The 13,019-nt window shown below is 44.6% G+C and overlaps 2 protein-coding genes across 2 annotated transcripts in view; both read left to right on the plus strand.

Annotated features, from left to right (window-relative positions):
- TP53I3 (tumor protein p53 inducible protein 3) overlaps nucleotides 1-2,952 on the plus strand; it is a 7,976-nt gene extending 5,024 nt beyond the window's left edge. The window contains exons 5-6 of the mRNA XM_006167650.3: nucleotides 1,092-1,288; nucleotides 2,625-2,952. Of these exons, the coding sequence (XP_006167712.1) occupies nucleotides 1,092-1,288; nucleotides 2,625-2,807 (380 nt within the window). The 3' untranslated portion in view covers nucleotides 2,808-2,952. The remainder of the gene's footprint in view (nucleotides 1-1,091; nucleotides 1,289-2,624) is intronic.
- A 562-nt stretch (nucleotides 2,953-3,514) lies between these two features.
- Nucleotides 3,515-12,477, plus strand: SF3B6 (splicing factor 3b subunit 6). The gene is made up of 4 exons (XM_006167653.3): nucleotides 3,515-3,595; nucleotides 6,622-6,740; nucleotides 11,894-12,032; nucleotides 12,200-12,477. Exons 1-4 carry the CDS (start codon nucleotides 3,566-3,568, stop codon nucleotides 12,287-12,289), a joined length of 378 nt encoding a protein of 125 aa, XP_006167715.1. The 5' UTR covers nucleotides 3,515-3,565; the 3' UTR covers nucleotides 12,290-12,477.
- The last annotated feature ends 542 nt before the right edge of the window (nucleotides 12,478-13,019 follow it).

The following is a 13,019-nucleotide window of genomic DNA, read 5'->3' on the forward strand; positions in this document are numbered from 1 at the left end:
AGTGATGATTAAATAAAATCCTCACCAGCCCAGAGGTTGTCCGTGCTCTGAATTGGTCTTGGCTCAGCTAAATGCATAGCAGCTGCCTAGACAAATTCTAGTACTCTGCCATTTGACCACTGGAGGCAGGCAGTCAGGATTTCCATCTGAAATGGTTTCCATGTGCATTCTTGTGAATGATACGATTCTTACACTCTTTATAAACTGGATAGTCATAGAGTTGGCCTGGAATTTTCTAAGATATCTTCCCAACTAGCCACTCCAGTGAGTTAACAAGAAGTGTGGGGCCAAGATCAGTTTGGAGCTGTAGTAGAACTAGGGTGGGAACTCCCTACATGGTGAATAGGTATGCCTACTTTTGTATTCTCAAGCTAAATCTGTATATTTTGGTTCATCCCTTTCCATTTTTTGTGTGCTTAGAAAAGGAGCAATGAAACCAAACCTTGTAAGCCTGTCATTCAGTAACCTAGCACAGGGCCAGCTGGGTGGTATGGTGGGTAAGGAAGCTGACTCACATGGCTGTGTTTGAATCCTCGACCTGGTGGTTTGAAAAACATGCCGGGTGCATGTGCATGCGAGCCCAAAATCCTGAGACGGGATTGTAGCATGATTATTACCCCCAGGAGGTGCTTTCTCACTTTCCTCTCTCTCTAGCACAAATTAAAAAAAAAAAAAAAAAAAAGACAGCTCAGTGCAGACACTTCATAACACAGATGTAAGCAACTAGCCTCCCTGCCCTATAGCTTAGGGTGGACCTCGCGTGTTCTGTTCTCGCTTATGCCTTGGTGCCGTTAGGACTGTACTTACGGCGAAGGAGGAGAGATGCCAGATCATGGTGTTGCCTGTATCCCTTTTGCTGTGGCTAGATGTCAGAAGAGATGAGCTATGTCACACATGCCATGATGGAGTTCCACTCCCTAGACTCCATTTTCCACAGTGTTTCACTGGGCAGTGTTTCTAGTTCCAACCTAAAGATTTACCATTGTACTTTATTTATATACACACACACACACACACACACATATACACATATACCATGGAATCTTATTTTCAGGGGCTGACTAACATCACAAATCTGTTTTCTATGAAAGGTGCTGGAGTTAACCTGATTCTAGACTGCATAGGTGGATCCTACTGGGAGAAGAACGTCAACTGTCTGGCTCTTGATGGTCGCTGGCTTCTCTATGGTCTGATGGGAGGAGATAATGTCAGTGGGCCTTTGCTTTCGAAGCTACTTTTTAAACGAGGAAGTCTGATTACCAGTCTGCTGAGATCTAGGGACAAAAAGGTGAGTGATAAGAAAAGAGAAAAATGCAATGTGGGGCTGGCATGTGGCATGGTGGTTAAAGATACTGGACTCCCACATGGTTGACCACGGTTTGAGTCCTGGACCTGGTGGCTTACTCTCTGTGTCTCTCTCTGATCAAAACTGAAAAATAATGCTAATAAAAAAAGTAATTCTTTAGAAAACATGTGATATAACTATTATCCATTAAAGTCTGGCTCATTTACATTACTCTAAGGAAGAGAGCTCTATCACATCTTAGTTTAGGGAGCCTATGAACAAACCTGCCCCCTATGGATAAATGGGTAAACTGATATCAGAAAATCAGTTCAGGTTGGTAGATAGAAGCCTCAGCATGTTAGAAAGAGCCTAGCTAACATTTCATATATCATCTAAACATTTTTAAAAATGTTTTTATTGGGACCAGCAGATGGCATAATGGTTGCATTGCTGGATTGCCACATAGTTGACCACAGTTCAAGTCCTGGTGGCTTAAAACTCACATAGGGTGCCTGTGCATGCTTGCCAAAATTCCAAGAGGTGACTGGAGGAGAAGGGACTGCAGCGTGGCCATCCCCCAGGAGGAGGGGTGATTTCTCGCTTTCTATCTCTGTCACTCTCTGTCTCTCTGGCAAGCACATGTGCCCTATAGCAAAAATCTCTCTTAAAAAATGTATTTATTTCTTCTGAGAAAGATTCAGTCTCAGCTGAGTCTTCACACTGCATTCCACCCCCAGCCTCACGGGCTGCCCCAGATCACAGGCCCATGAGCACAGGGAGGCCCTAGGAGGAGAACCCAGGATCTTCCCATATAGGTCCAGTTGTTACCATTGTACCATTTCTTGGCCCCAGTTACCTAAACTTTCTAACAGAATGAACAAAGCACTGACCCTCTGAGAAGAACTTCTAATGATTCCAAGACTGTATTTTCAAAGGCAGAACCCTTCTTGGCACCCTAAGGAAGCCTCTTAGGTAGTAAGCAAGCCTCTACCTTCAACAGATAGTTTATGAAATCTCTGTGTGGCTTTCTAGAAGGCGCCAGCTTTGGGAATGTTTCTCGCTGCACGCCTTCACAGGAGAGCAGAGTTTAAGCGTTCTTTGTGCATCGAGCCTACCTAAGTCCTGTCTGGCTGTCTCCTACAGAACACCTTTATTTAAATGCAGCCCTTGGAAGGGCAGTGACACCAATACTTGACTCCTTAGTCTATCTGGTGCACAGCAGAGGGAGGGGCACGCACCACGTGCTGGGAAGTGAAGAGGTTCAGTTCCTGTGTGCTCTTTCAGATGGTTTCAGAGAGCAAAAATGCTAAGGCTGACGGTCTCCTTTTCCTTATCTCAGTACAAGGAAATGCTGGTGAAAGCATTCACGGAGCAGATTCTGCCCCACTTTTCCACGGAGGGCCCCCAACGTCTCTTGCCGGTTCTGGACAGAGTCTACCCAATGACTGAAATTCAAAAGGCCCACGAGCACATGGAATCTAACAAGAACCTGGGCAAAATCGTCCTGGAGCTGCCCCAGTGAAGAGGGCGCAGGACAGGTCACGGCCACGCCCGGGCTTCCTGGGGGAAACCTGGAGAAAATGCACAGTACGCAAGCAAGGGCCTGGCTGCTTCTGCCAGGTCTGCCTCGTCGACTGATCCGGGTAAAGTCGGTCAAAGGAAATAAAGAGTGGACTGAAACGGCGCCTGGTTCACTGGGCGTCTGCGCGCAGACTGGGTCAGGCAGGGGAGGGGTGGGCAGGGCGGCGGGAGAGGTGCGATCAGCGAGTGCTCAACCTGGGGGCTGCCAGGGGTCGGGTTACGGTAACAGCGACAGCCCAGCAGGCTCCGCCTTGCGCCGGGCTAGACGCCCAGGTGCAGCTTGAGTGCCCCCGCACCTGGTCGCCGCCTCCCAGCACCAGGCCCCGCCCCGCCTCTCACCACCCTCCTTAGTCCCCGCCCTTCGGGCTAGTTCCCGCCTCCCAGGACCACTCCGACCGGAACACCTCCTCCTGGAAGTTACGCCCCGCCTTTTCCGGTCTAAAACCCGGAAGTGTCTTGGGGCTCGTCATTCCACCTTCCGGCCTCACGTTTTGCTTAGGCTCCTTTGCGGTGGGAGTCTGTTAGAAAGGGGGTATACGTCAGCACGTCTCGGCGTGGGACGGCGATATTCCGGCCGTGCTAATACAACTTCCGGCGAGCCTGGATGTTGACGTCCTGCGTCTGACTCTGTCGCGCTCGAAGCTGAACTGTCCAGAGGCATCCCAGTGTTGGAGGCGGTAACCTCATCAGCCCGCCAAGATGGCGATGCAAGCGGCCAAGAGGGCGAACGTGAGTACCGGGGCCTTCGGAGAGAGGGCGGGTTTGGCTGCTTGACTCTCGGCGGCGTGGGCAGAGCGTTCTTGTCCCTCCCGCTCCCAGGTGAGGGGATCTGCCCCGCCCATCCTCGAGGTGGTGAGCAGGCGCGCCTAGAGCCCCTGACCCACTGCCACCCCTCTGAGAGGCCCTTCCACCCCTGCCCTGGCGTCAGTGGTGCTGTGAGCCTCGCGGCCTGCCCCAGGACCCGGACTTGTTAGGACGCTGCCTGAGAGTCGGTAGCACAGGCCAGTCCTCAGTAACTTAGTGGTTCATCGGCAGTTAGGAATTCTCGGATCGGGCAACTTTTCGTATCCTTTCTTCGTGTATTAATTCAACAATTTCGAGCACCTCCTTGGCTTGCGATATGGGAAATAATTAATCAGTTACATTTATCGAACGTCTGTTATGTGCCAGACACTACTCTTAGGAATCGAGGACACAACAGCGAATAAAACAACAAAAAGTCCTTTGCTTACATTTTATTGTTAGAGAAAAGGGTGTTGTGGAACCCTTTAAAACGTCTCAAGAGAATAGTTAACAATAAGATGCTTCGAGATTCAAGTGAAAACACGTAATTGACCATTGGTTATGGTGAGGTGAAGATTTTGTTGACCTTGATGGTAAGAATCATTTCAGTGGGGACCAGCAGTTAGCGTAATGGCTATGTCGCTGGACTCCCACGTAGTCGACTGTGGTTCGCGTCTCGGACCCGGTGGCTTAAATTCATGCCGGGCGCGTGTGCGTGCGTGCCCAAGATCCCGAGAGAAGAGTGGAGAAGGGATTGCGGCGTGGCCCCCCCCTCTCGGGGGTGATTTCTCGCTTTCTGTCTCTCTGTCTCTGTCTGTCTGGCGAGCGCACACGCCCTATAGGAAAAACCTCTCCAAAAAAAAAAGAATCATTTCAGTGAAGGAAAACTTGGTTGCATTGTTATGAAAAGGTGGAGAAAGTTCAGAAATTGGAGATAACAAGACAACTCTTTCCATGAGTTTTCATGTCCATAGTAAATAGAGAAATTGGTTAAGTATGGGCTTTTTTCCCGTATTAAGATATGTGGAGGCCAGCAGGTGGCATGGTGGTTAAGGAGCTGAACTCACATAGTTGACCCTGGTTAACGTCCTGGACCTGGTGGCTTGCTTTTCTCACTTTCCCTGTCTGTCTGTCTGTCTCTGGTCAGAATTGAAAAATAATAATAAAATTGAACAAGCAATTATTATTTTTTGGGAGAGGTTTTTGCTATAGGGTACATGCACTCGCCAGAAATACAGAAAGGGACAGACAGACAGAAAGCAAGAAATCACCCCCCATGGGGGATGGCCCTGCTGCAATCCCTACGCCTCCATTCTCCTGTCGGGATCTTGGCCATGCACGCACATGTGCCTGGCGTGAGTTTAAGCCACCAGGTCCAGGATTCGAACCATGATCAACTACATGGGAGTCCAGCGGTGTAGCCCTTACACCATCTGTTGGTCCCAGTAATTATTTTTTTTAAAGGTGTGTGATATATTTGTATACACTGTGGAAATGATCCAGAGAGGGGGAGAAACATGTTAGGAAGGAAAGATGAGTTAGGTTTAGAAGTGAAAGTTTTGAATAGACAAAGCATTGGTGTAGTCATGGATAAAAAGTGGGTGCATGTAGATGAATGTAGATTGATAGGTTTAGTGATTCAAACCAAAGGTACTTACCATCTGGTCATACCTATCTTCTCCAAGAAGCAGGAGCCAGTCATCTTCTCGGATGTGCAGGGAAAGGGGTATAACCCACCTCCGTTGTTAGAGAAGATGATGGGATAAGATTTGAGGAGAGCAGAGAAAATGTGATAATGTTTTGTAGAGTGAGAAAGCAGACTTACTAGAGAAGTATATATGGTTGGCAGTGTTGACTGCCTAACCTTGAATCTTGAAATTAGTAATTATTTATCAGTTATTACCACTACTAGTTTGAGGGGAAAGAATTTGAATACTTACCTTTAGACACTACTTACACACTAGTTAGCTTAATGTCAAGAACAGGTGTCAGTTTAATTACACATTGAGCATATTTATGTTTGGCACGTAATCAAATATGTTATCAAGGAGCAGAAGATGAGCTCTGGATGGGAGTCATCAACTAACTGAGGGAACCGCATATGTGGTTAAGAGACCAAAAAGAGTTTTAAAAAGTCAAGGAAAGTATTTCAAGATGTTAAGAAAAGAAGTCTAAAGATAAAGGCCTATGAAGGACATACTTTTTATTTTTTTCAGAGAGGTTTTTGCTATAGGGCCTGTGCGCTTGCCAGAAAGACAGAGACAGACGGAGAGACAGAAAGCGAGAAATCACTCCCAGGAAGGATTGCCACATGGTCAATCCCTTCTCCATTCTCCTCTCAGGATCTTGGGCGCACACGCACATGCACCTGGTGTGAATTTAAGCCACCGGGTCTGGGACTCAAACCATGGTTGACTACATGGGAGTCCAGTGACATAGCCATTACACTCTCTGTTGTTCCCATCGCCCTGCATGAGTTTTAAGCCAGCAAGTCTGGGACTGGAACTGTGGTCGACTACATGGGAATCCAGCGACGTAACCACTGTGCCATCTGCTGGTCCCAGCAGAGTGCTTTCTTAAATAAAAGAGGATGATTGATAAAACAAGTTCCCAAGAAGACAGAGAAGGTTTATCGATGGAAATTTTATCGTCTAGAGAACAAGAACAGTTCCCTTCTTTGTTTCTTGTACATGCTTGAAGCTTCAAGAGCTTTTTCCTGGGATTGGAAATGCTTGTTTAACTGTAGTGACTAAAGCGTTGGTTTTATAGTGGCCCTTATTAGTTCCTGCCATGAGTCTTCCCTAGAACCAGTGCTCAGTTGCTTCTCTGAAGATTATGCCATATTCAGTCCAGACTCAGCATCTGATTGTAACTCATATTCTTGGCTTTTTATTATGTCTAGTTGAGACTTTTTTTTAAATGGTAGCACCACTGTGCCTGATTATAATGACAGTATATATTTCTCATTTTAGATTCGACTTCCACCTGAAGTAAATCGCATTTTATATATAAGAAATTTGCCATACAAAATCACAGCTGAAGAAATGTATGATATATTTGGGAAATACGGACCTATTCGTCAGATCAGAGTGTGAGTCTTACTGAGACTTTTGAAATGCCATGTAAAGAAAATATTTGCATAAGCAATGATCTCAGAATTATAGTTGACATCAAAGCCACTGTGTGTGGTGTACAAGTACGGCAGCCCTAACCAAGAGCCTAGGCACTGGGCTGGTTCCATAACCTAGTGGTTGAAGGATTCTAGATCCTAGATGGCCAGTCATGGTGGCTTAAAAAATATGCTGGACACCTCTGTGTGTGTGTGTGTGTGCACGCGCATGCACACGTGTGCGCATGCACGTGAAGGCTCAAAGTCCTGATAGGATGAAGAAATAGAGGAGAAGGGATTGCAGAGTGGTCATCCCCATGAGGGAGTGCTTTCTCCTTCTCCCCATCTCTGGTAAGCACACACCCTCTGGCAATAAAAAGAATAAAAAAGTCTAGAGGCAGCATATTGAAGGATATAAACTTTGTTTTTAGGAAGGAAAAAACCTATTGAGACCAATGATCCCTCTCCATGGGAGCTAGTAGTAGTAGTTGAGAATTAGACATCATCAAGTGGCGATGAATGGTTTGAGGGAGGGAAGGAATTAACATTATTGCATACTTGTAAAACTAAGTACTGGACTATGTTTTTTTAGATGTATGCATTAATTTTCTCAACAGTTTTCACTGTCTGTCTTACTGACTCTGAAATTTTCGAATAAACTGAGTAAAAGGATATAAAAGTAACTGAAGCATGACATTTTCAACTAGTTTGTGTTTTTTTGTTTTGTTTTGTTTTGTTTTAAATTTTGTAGAGGGAGTGTGCACTCACCAGAGTTAGAGAGAGGAAGTGAGAAAGCATCCTCCATGGGGGATGGCTATGCCATAATCACTTCTCCTTTCTCCCTTTGGGATCTTAGGCATGCATTCATATGTATATGTTCAGCATATGTCCCAAGCTGTTGGGTCCAGGACTTGAACCATTCATTTGGGCATGTGGGATCCAGCCACCCTAACTACCACAGTACTAGCTGGTCCTAACTCAGCTCTTTCCATTAAAGAATTAAAAGTATAGGAGAAAACATCTAGCTTTAAGAATTTATCTTTTGGGACCAGCAGGTAGAGCGGTGGTTAAGGCTCTGGACAATCCCACATGGCCAACCATGGTTCGAGTCATGGACTTGGTGGCTTGCTTTCCCCCTTCTCTCTCTCTCTTGCTCTCTCTCTCTCCACCCGTGTGTGTGTATCTGATCAAATTAAAATAGATGAATAAATAAATAAAGTTAAGTAATTCTTTAAAAAAAAGAATTTATGTTTTAATTTAATAGAAAGATTGTTGTTTGTTCTTGTAGGTACTATTTATGGAACTTCTACTAAATAACATGTATCATTCTGGGTGTTTTTGTTTTCATCAATAGAACTAGCCCTGTGTGAAAGTGGTACTCTATCTGTTTTACAGGTGAGACTGCTAAGGCCCAGAGAGTACCTTTCTAGTGTCTTACAGTGTTTAGTGGTAAAATCTTCTGATTTTAAATCAAACTTCTACAATACTCAGTACCATAACCTTTGCCACCCTAACCTAGTATAAAAGGGCTGATTATCTAATTCCATCTGAAAGGATTTCTAAAAATTTTATTTTTGATTCAGAATAGTTCTCTCTTTAATTGCCAGAGGGTGCATATATCAGACAGAGAGGAAGAGGAAAAAAACACTCCTCAATGGGGACTGGTCATGCTGCAATCCCTTCTCCAGTTCTCCATCCTACTGGTATTTCAGACATGCACACACACCTACCATGTTTTTCAACCTGCTAGGGCTGGGATTTGAACCAAGGTTAGCCATGTGGGATCTGGCTCCCTCAACCAGTAGACCACAAGGCTGGTCTAGAAATACCCCTCCCTTTTCTTTAATTGCCAAAGAGCGTGTATGTTCACCAGAGAAAGATGAGGATAGGGTAGGAAGTGCCCCTCAATGGGGTATGGTCATTCTGTAATCCCTTTTCCATTTCCTGTTCTGTTGGGATTTGGGGAACTCATGCAAACACACCCAGCATGTTTTTCAAGCCACTGGAGCCAGATTTTGAACCACAGTCAGCCATGTAGGATCTGGTTCCCTTAATCACTAGGCTATAGAGCTGGCCCAGAGTATTTATTTATTTATTTTAATTTTTAGGTTTTTGCCGTAGTGTGTGTGCACCCACCAGAGAGTGTGAGAGGGAAAGTGAGAAATCACATCCTCCCTCAGGAGGATGGCCATGCCTCAGTCCCTTCTCTCTGGATTTTGGGCACCTATGTACCTACACCTGGTGTGATTTTCAGGCTGCCAGGCCTGGGACTTGAACCATGGTTGGCCATGTGGGAGTCCAGTGGCTTAACCACCATGCCACCTGCTGGCTCTCGTCTTTCTTAATAAGTTTTTCTATGAACTGATAGGTTTTATAGGACTGTAAGGTCTTGAGGACTCTCTGAATTATCGCTGTCCTTCCAGAAAGTATACCGAGCTGGACACACAGAATTGTTGATACTCAGACGGGTTGAAAACAGAAGTGATACGGACCAGCTATCCTTTTGGGGAGGTCAGCCCCTCTGAGTGTGATAGAAGCTTTGGACTCTCTCCACAGGAGAAAACACAACATTTTGCATATTTTAGGGGATACATGGGGTCTGGGTTAAGAAACTCTATTCTTAGGGACAGACGATAGTGCAGAAATAAAATGCAACATTCTGTTAGGCAGTCCCATATAGGAACTTTCCTGGTTCAAGTCCAGAGACCCCTGAGTACACTTGCCTGTGGTCCAGAACTGCTTGAAGACTGGGCATGGATTGTGGTGTCGAGACCCTGTTGGGAGTGTGTTCTGTCTGTCTCTCTTACTCAGGGGGAAGTAAATACATAGCCTTAAAAAAGAAAAAAAAAAAAAAACTCCTGTTCTAGGTATAAAGAACGATATACAGAAGGTCCTTGGGGATCCAGAGACAGAATTTTAGTTCTGGCCCTGTCATTAGCCATATGACAAGTTGCCTGGCTTTTTCTGGTTTTCTTTCTTCGTGTGTGATAGGTTATCTAGTATTTTTGCAGCTTTTAACAGGAAAGCATGGTAAATTTACTGATTGGTTCTAAGAACTAACCATGCACTTGCTAGTCATGTGAAACTAAATTTTTGTTTTTTAAATTTGCCTGAGAGCATGTGTACTCACCAAAAAAGAGACAGGACGAGGGAGAAAGCAACCCCCAGTGGAAAGTCGTCATGCCACAATCACTTCTCTGTTTCTCCAGACTATTGAGGTTTGGGGCACACACTCACTCCCACATGCCCAGCATATTTTTCAAGATGCCGGAGCTAGGATTAGAACCGTGCAGTTGACGGTGTATGATCCTGCTCCCTTAATAACCACCTGGCCACAGAGCTGGCCCCTAGAAAACTTTTTAATTCACTGTAACTTCAATAATCTATGAAATCCAGTTTTTCTAAACCACCTATTTAAAAGAATTTTAGTTGGGACCATCTTCGACAGTATGGGTGAAAGTTTTTGTTGAGTGTTTCCTTCCTGTTGTATGTTAGCTGCCCCTCCCCTGTGCTCCCATAACGCCCTCTATATGCATCTTACTACTTAGCCTATGGTTTTGCTGCTGTGTGTGTACTTACCTGTTTCTTCTGGCAGCTTGTGAGCTCCAGCTCTTGGCTAGTCTTATATATTCTTTGTGCTTTGTGTTGACAGCACTTGTGACTGATAGATGGTAAGCACTGTACTCTCTTTATATAACTAAGTGACTAATATAGAAAATGATCCATGTGGTCATGATAAATGTATGAAAGCATTATAAAACTTCAGTTAAAAGATGAGTAAGTCAGGGGAACCAGCAGTTAGCGTAATGGCTATGTCGCTGGACTCCCATGTAGTCGACCGCAGTTTGTGTCCCGGGCCCGGTGGTTTAAAACTCACGCCGGGCGCGTGTGCGTGCGTGCCCAAGATCCCGAGAGGAGAATGGAGGAGAAGGGATTGCGGCGTGACCATCCCCCCTAGGGGGTGATTTCTCGCTTTCTGTCTCTATGTCTCTCTCTGTCTGTCTGGCGAGTGCACGCACCCTACAGTGAAAATCTCTCAAAAAAAAAAGAAAAGAAAAAAAAGATGAGTAAGTCAGGACCAGCAGATGGCATAATGGTTACATCACTGGACTCCCACCTGGTTTACCATGGTTTGAGTATTAGACCTGGCAGCTTAAAACTCACGTTGGGCGCATATGCGTGCATGCCCGAGATCCCAAGGGGAGAATGGAGAAGGGATTGCGGTATGACTGTCAATGGGGTGTGGAGCGTGATTTCTCACTTTCTGTTTCTCTGGCGAGTGCATGCACTCTATAGCAAAAATCTCTCTCTCTAAATAAAAAGATGCTTAAGTCAGTGAATTTAGAAAATGTTTTGGAAAGGGCCAGCCCCACAATCTAGTGGTTAAGGGAGCCAGATCCCACATGGCTGGCTGATTTGAATCCAGGCCCTGGCAGCTTGAAAAACATTCTAGGTGCCTGTATATGTGTGCCCTCAATCCTGACAGCATAGAGAAATGGAGAAGAGACTGGGGTACGACCACTGCCCATGGGGGGGTGCTTTCTCCCTCCCACCTGCCCTGGAGAACACACTTTCAGGAAAATTTTTAAAAATAAATAAATAAAGTATGAAGGGAGGTAAGCTGACTGTATTGTATTTTATAAAGTCAAAAGAGCTACGAAAAATGGAAGAAACTATATTAACTCCCTCTATTATCTTTCTCTTTACATTGGAGGATATCCTTTCTTGGCCACAAAGCATGATGATTGACTGGTTTTCCATATATCATTGATGATTTTTTCATCTTGGTAGAGACTCCCACATATACACACAATAGATTGTATTTTTATGAATTTAATAAACCTTAGTAAAATATTGCCTAGAAGCATTTATTTCCTTCATTGATGAAGATTGGCTTGTCTTTAGAAACTAAAACTATAATTCAGTCAGGGTGAGAGGGAAAAAATCCAATCTTTAGAAACAAGGGTCTTCCTCTTCTAGATACTACTGGCTACTAAGAGCCATCATTCTGGGCCAGCAGGTGGCGTGGTAGTATACTACCTTTGAAAGACAGTTACAGGTTTAAAACACAGGTTATTCAACTATCGGTGCTCAAGTAAATGTGTACTTTAATTAAGTTCAATTTAATGCTGCAGGGGGAACACACCTGAAACCAGAGGGACAGCTTACGTGGTATATGAAGACATCTTTGATGCCAAGAATGCGTGTGATCACCTGTCAGGATTCAATGTTTGTAACAGATACCTTGTGGTTTTGTACTATAATGCCAACAGGGTGAGTATAGGAACATTTTCGTCGTGTGGTGAGCATTTGAGATTTGTGCAGAACTGTCCATGCTGGGAAATGTGTACAGCAAGTTTTCTTCTTTGGCTAGTGCTGTTCGTGAAATGCCTTTGACTGTAGGCGACCTAGTTGTTAACTTTAGTGCTTATCATTTCCAGGCATTTCAGAAGATGGACACAAAGAAGAAGGAGGAACAGCTGAAGCTTCTCAAGGAGAAGTATGGCATCAACACAGACCCACCAAAATAAACATTTTCCACACTTTCATTTTGGACTAAAACCCAAGAATGACCACCCTCACCACTTCCCTTTTTTTCCCTTTTTAATTAATAGGGAATATTGTGATTTCTTATTTGAGATTTAAAATGTCCCATTTGAAACTTTGATAGATACTAGAACATAATATGTTAATAAACTGGTAGCTTTTTTATAAAACATGTCAGTGTTTTCTCTTGAAGTTCTTCTGTTTGAGTGCGGGGGGGGGAAACAGTTGGACTATATCAAGAATTTAGGTAGCTCTAGGGACTCGTTAGTTTATTTTCTTTCCTTTTTGTAGTATAGGGCACAGAGAGACAAAGAGGAAGAGATAAAGAGGGAATGTGGGGAAAAAACTTCCCTTCCCCAGGGGGATGGCCACATCAAAATCCCCTGTCCTCCATTCTCCTCCTAGGGTTCTGGCCATGCATGGACATGCACTCCTTTTTTCAGGTAGCCGGGACTTGGCCTGTGAACTGTACAGTTGGCCGTGTAAGATCCAGCTGCTTTAACCTCTGTGCTACCCGCTGGTCTGGGACTTGAGTCCTTGAGGGGCAGGAGGGAGAGAATCAAGAGGGGAAACAACCAAAAAAGAAAACATTTAATGGACTCAAAACTGAAAGTTACCTGTTGATGGTATGTATAGTAATATCTTTGGGCAAATATACAATATATCCATGCTGGGAATGTGCATTTTGTATACTTAAGATATATAGTGATGGGA

The sequence above is a fragment of the Tupaia chinensis genome, unplaced genomic scaffold, assembly GCF_000334495.1.
Source record: "Tupaia chinensis unplaced genomic scaffold, TupChi_1.0 Scaffold144952_1, whole genome shotgun sequence".
In the NCBI taxonomy this organism is placed as follows: domain Eukaryota; kingdom Metazoa; phylum Chordata; class Mammalia; order Scandentia; family Tupaiidae; genus Tupaia; species Tupaia belangeri.

What these genes read in the sequence shown, in the direction of transcription:
- SF3B6 (XM_006167653.3), top strand. Translation starts at nt 3,566, where the DNA reads ATGGCGATGCAAGCGGCCAAGAGGGCGAAC. An exon ending in CCTATTCGTCAGATCAGAGT is followed by an intron (nt 6,741 to 11,893) that starts GTGAGTCTTACT and finishes TTAATGCTGCAG; the next exon opens with GGGGAACACACCTGAAACCA. An exon ending in TGTACTATAATGCCAACAGG is followed by an intron (nt 12,033 to 12,199) that starts GTGAGTATAGGA and finishes TATCATTTCCAG; the next exon opens with GCATTTCAGAAGATGGACAC.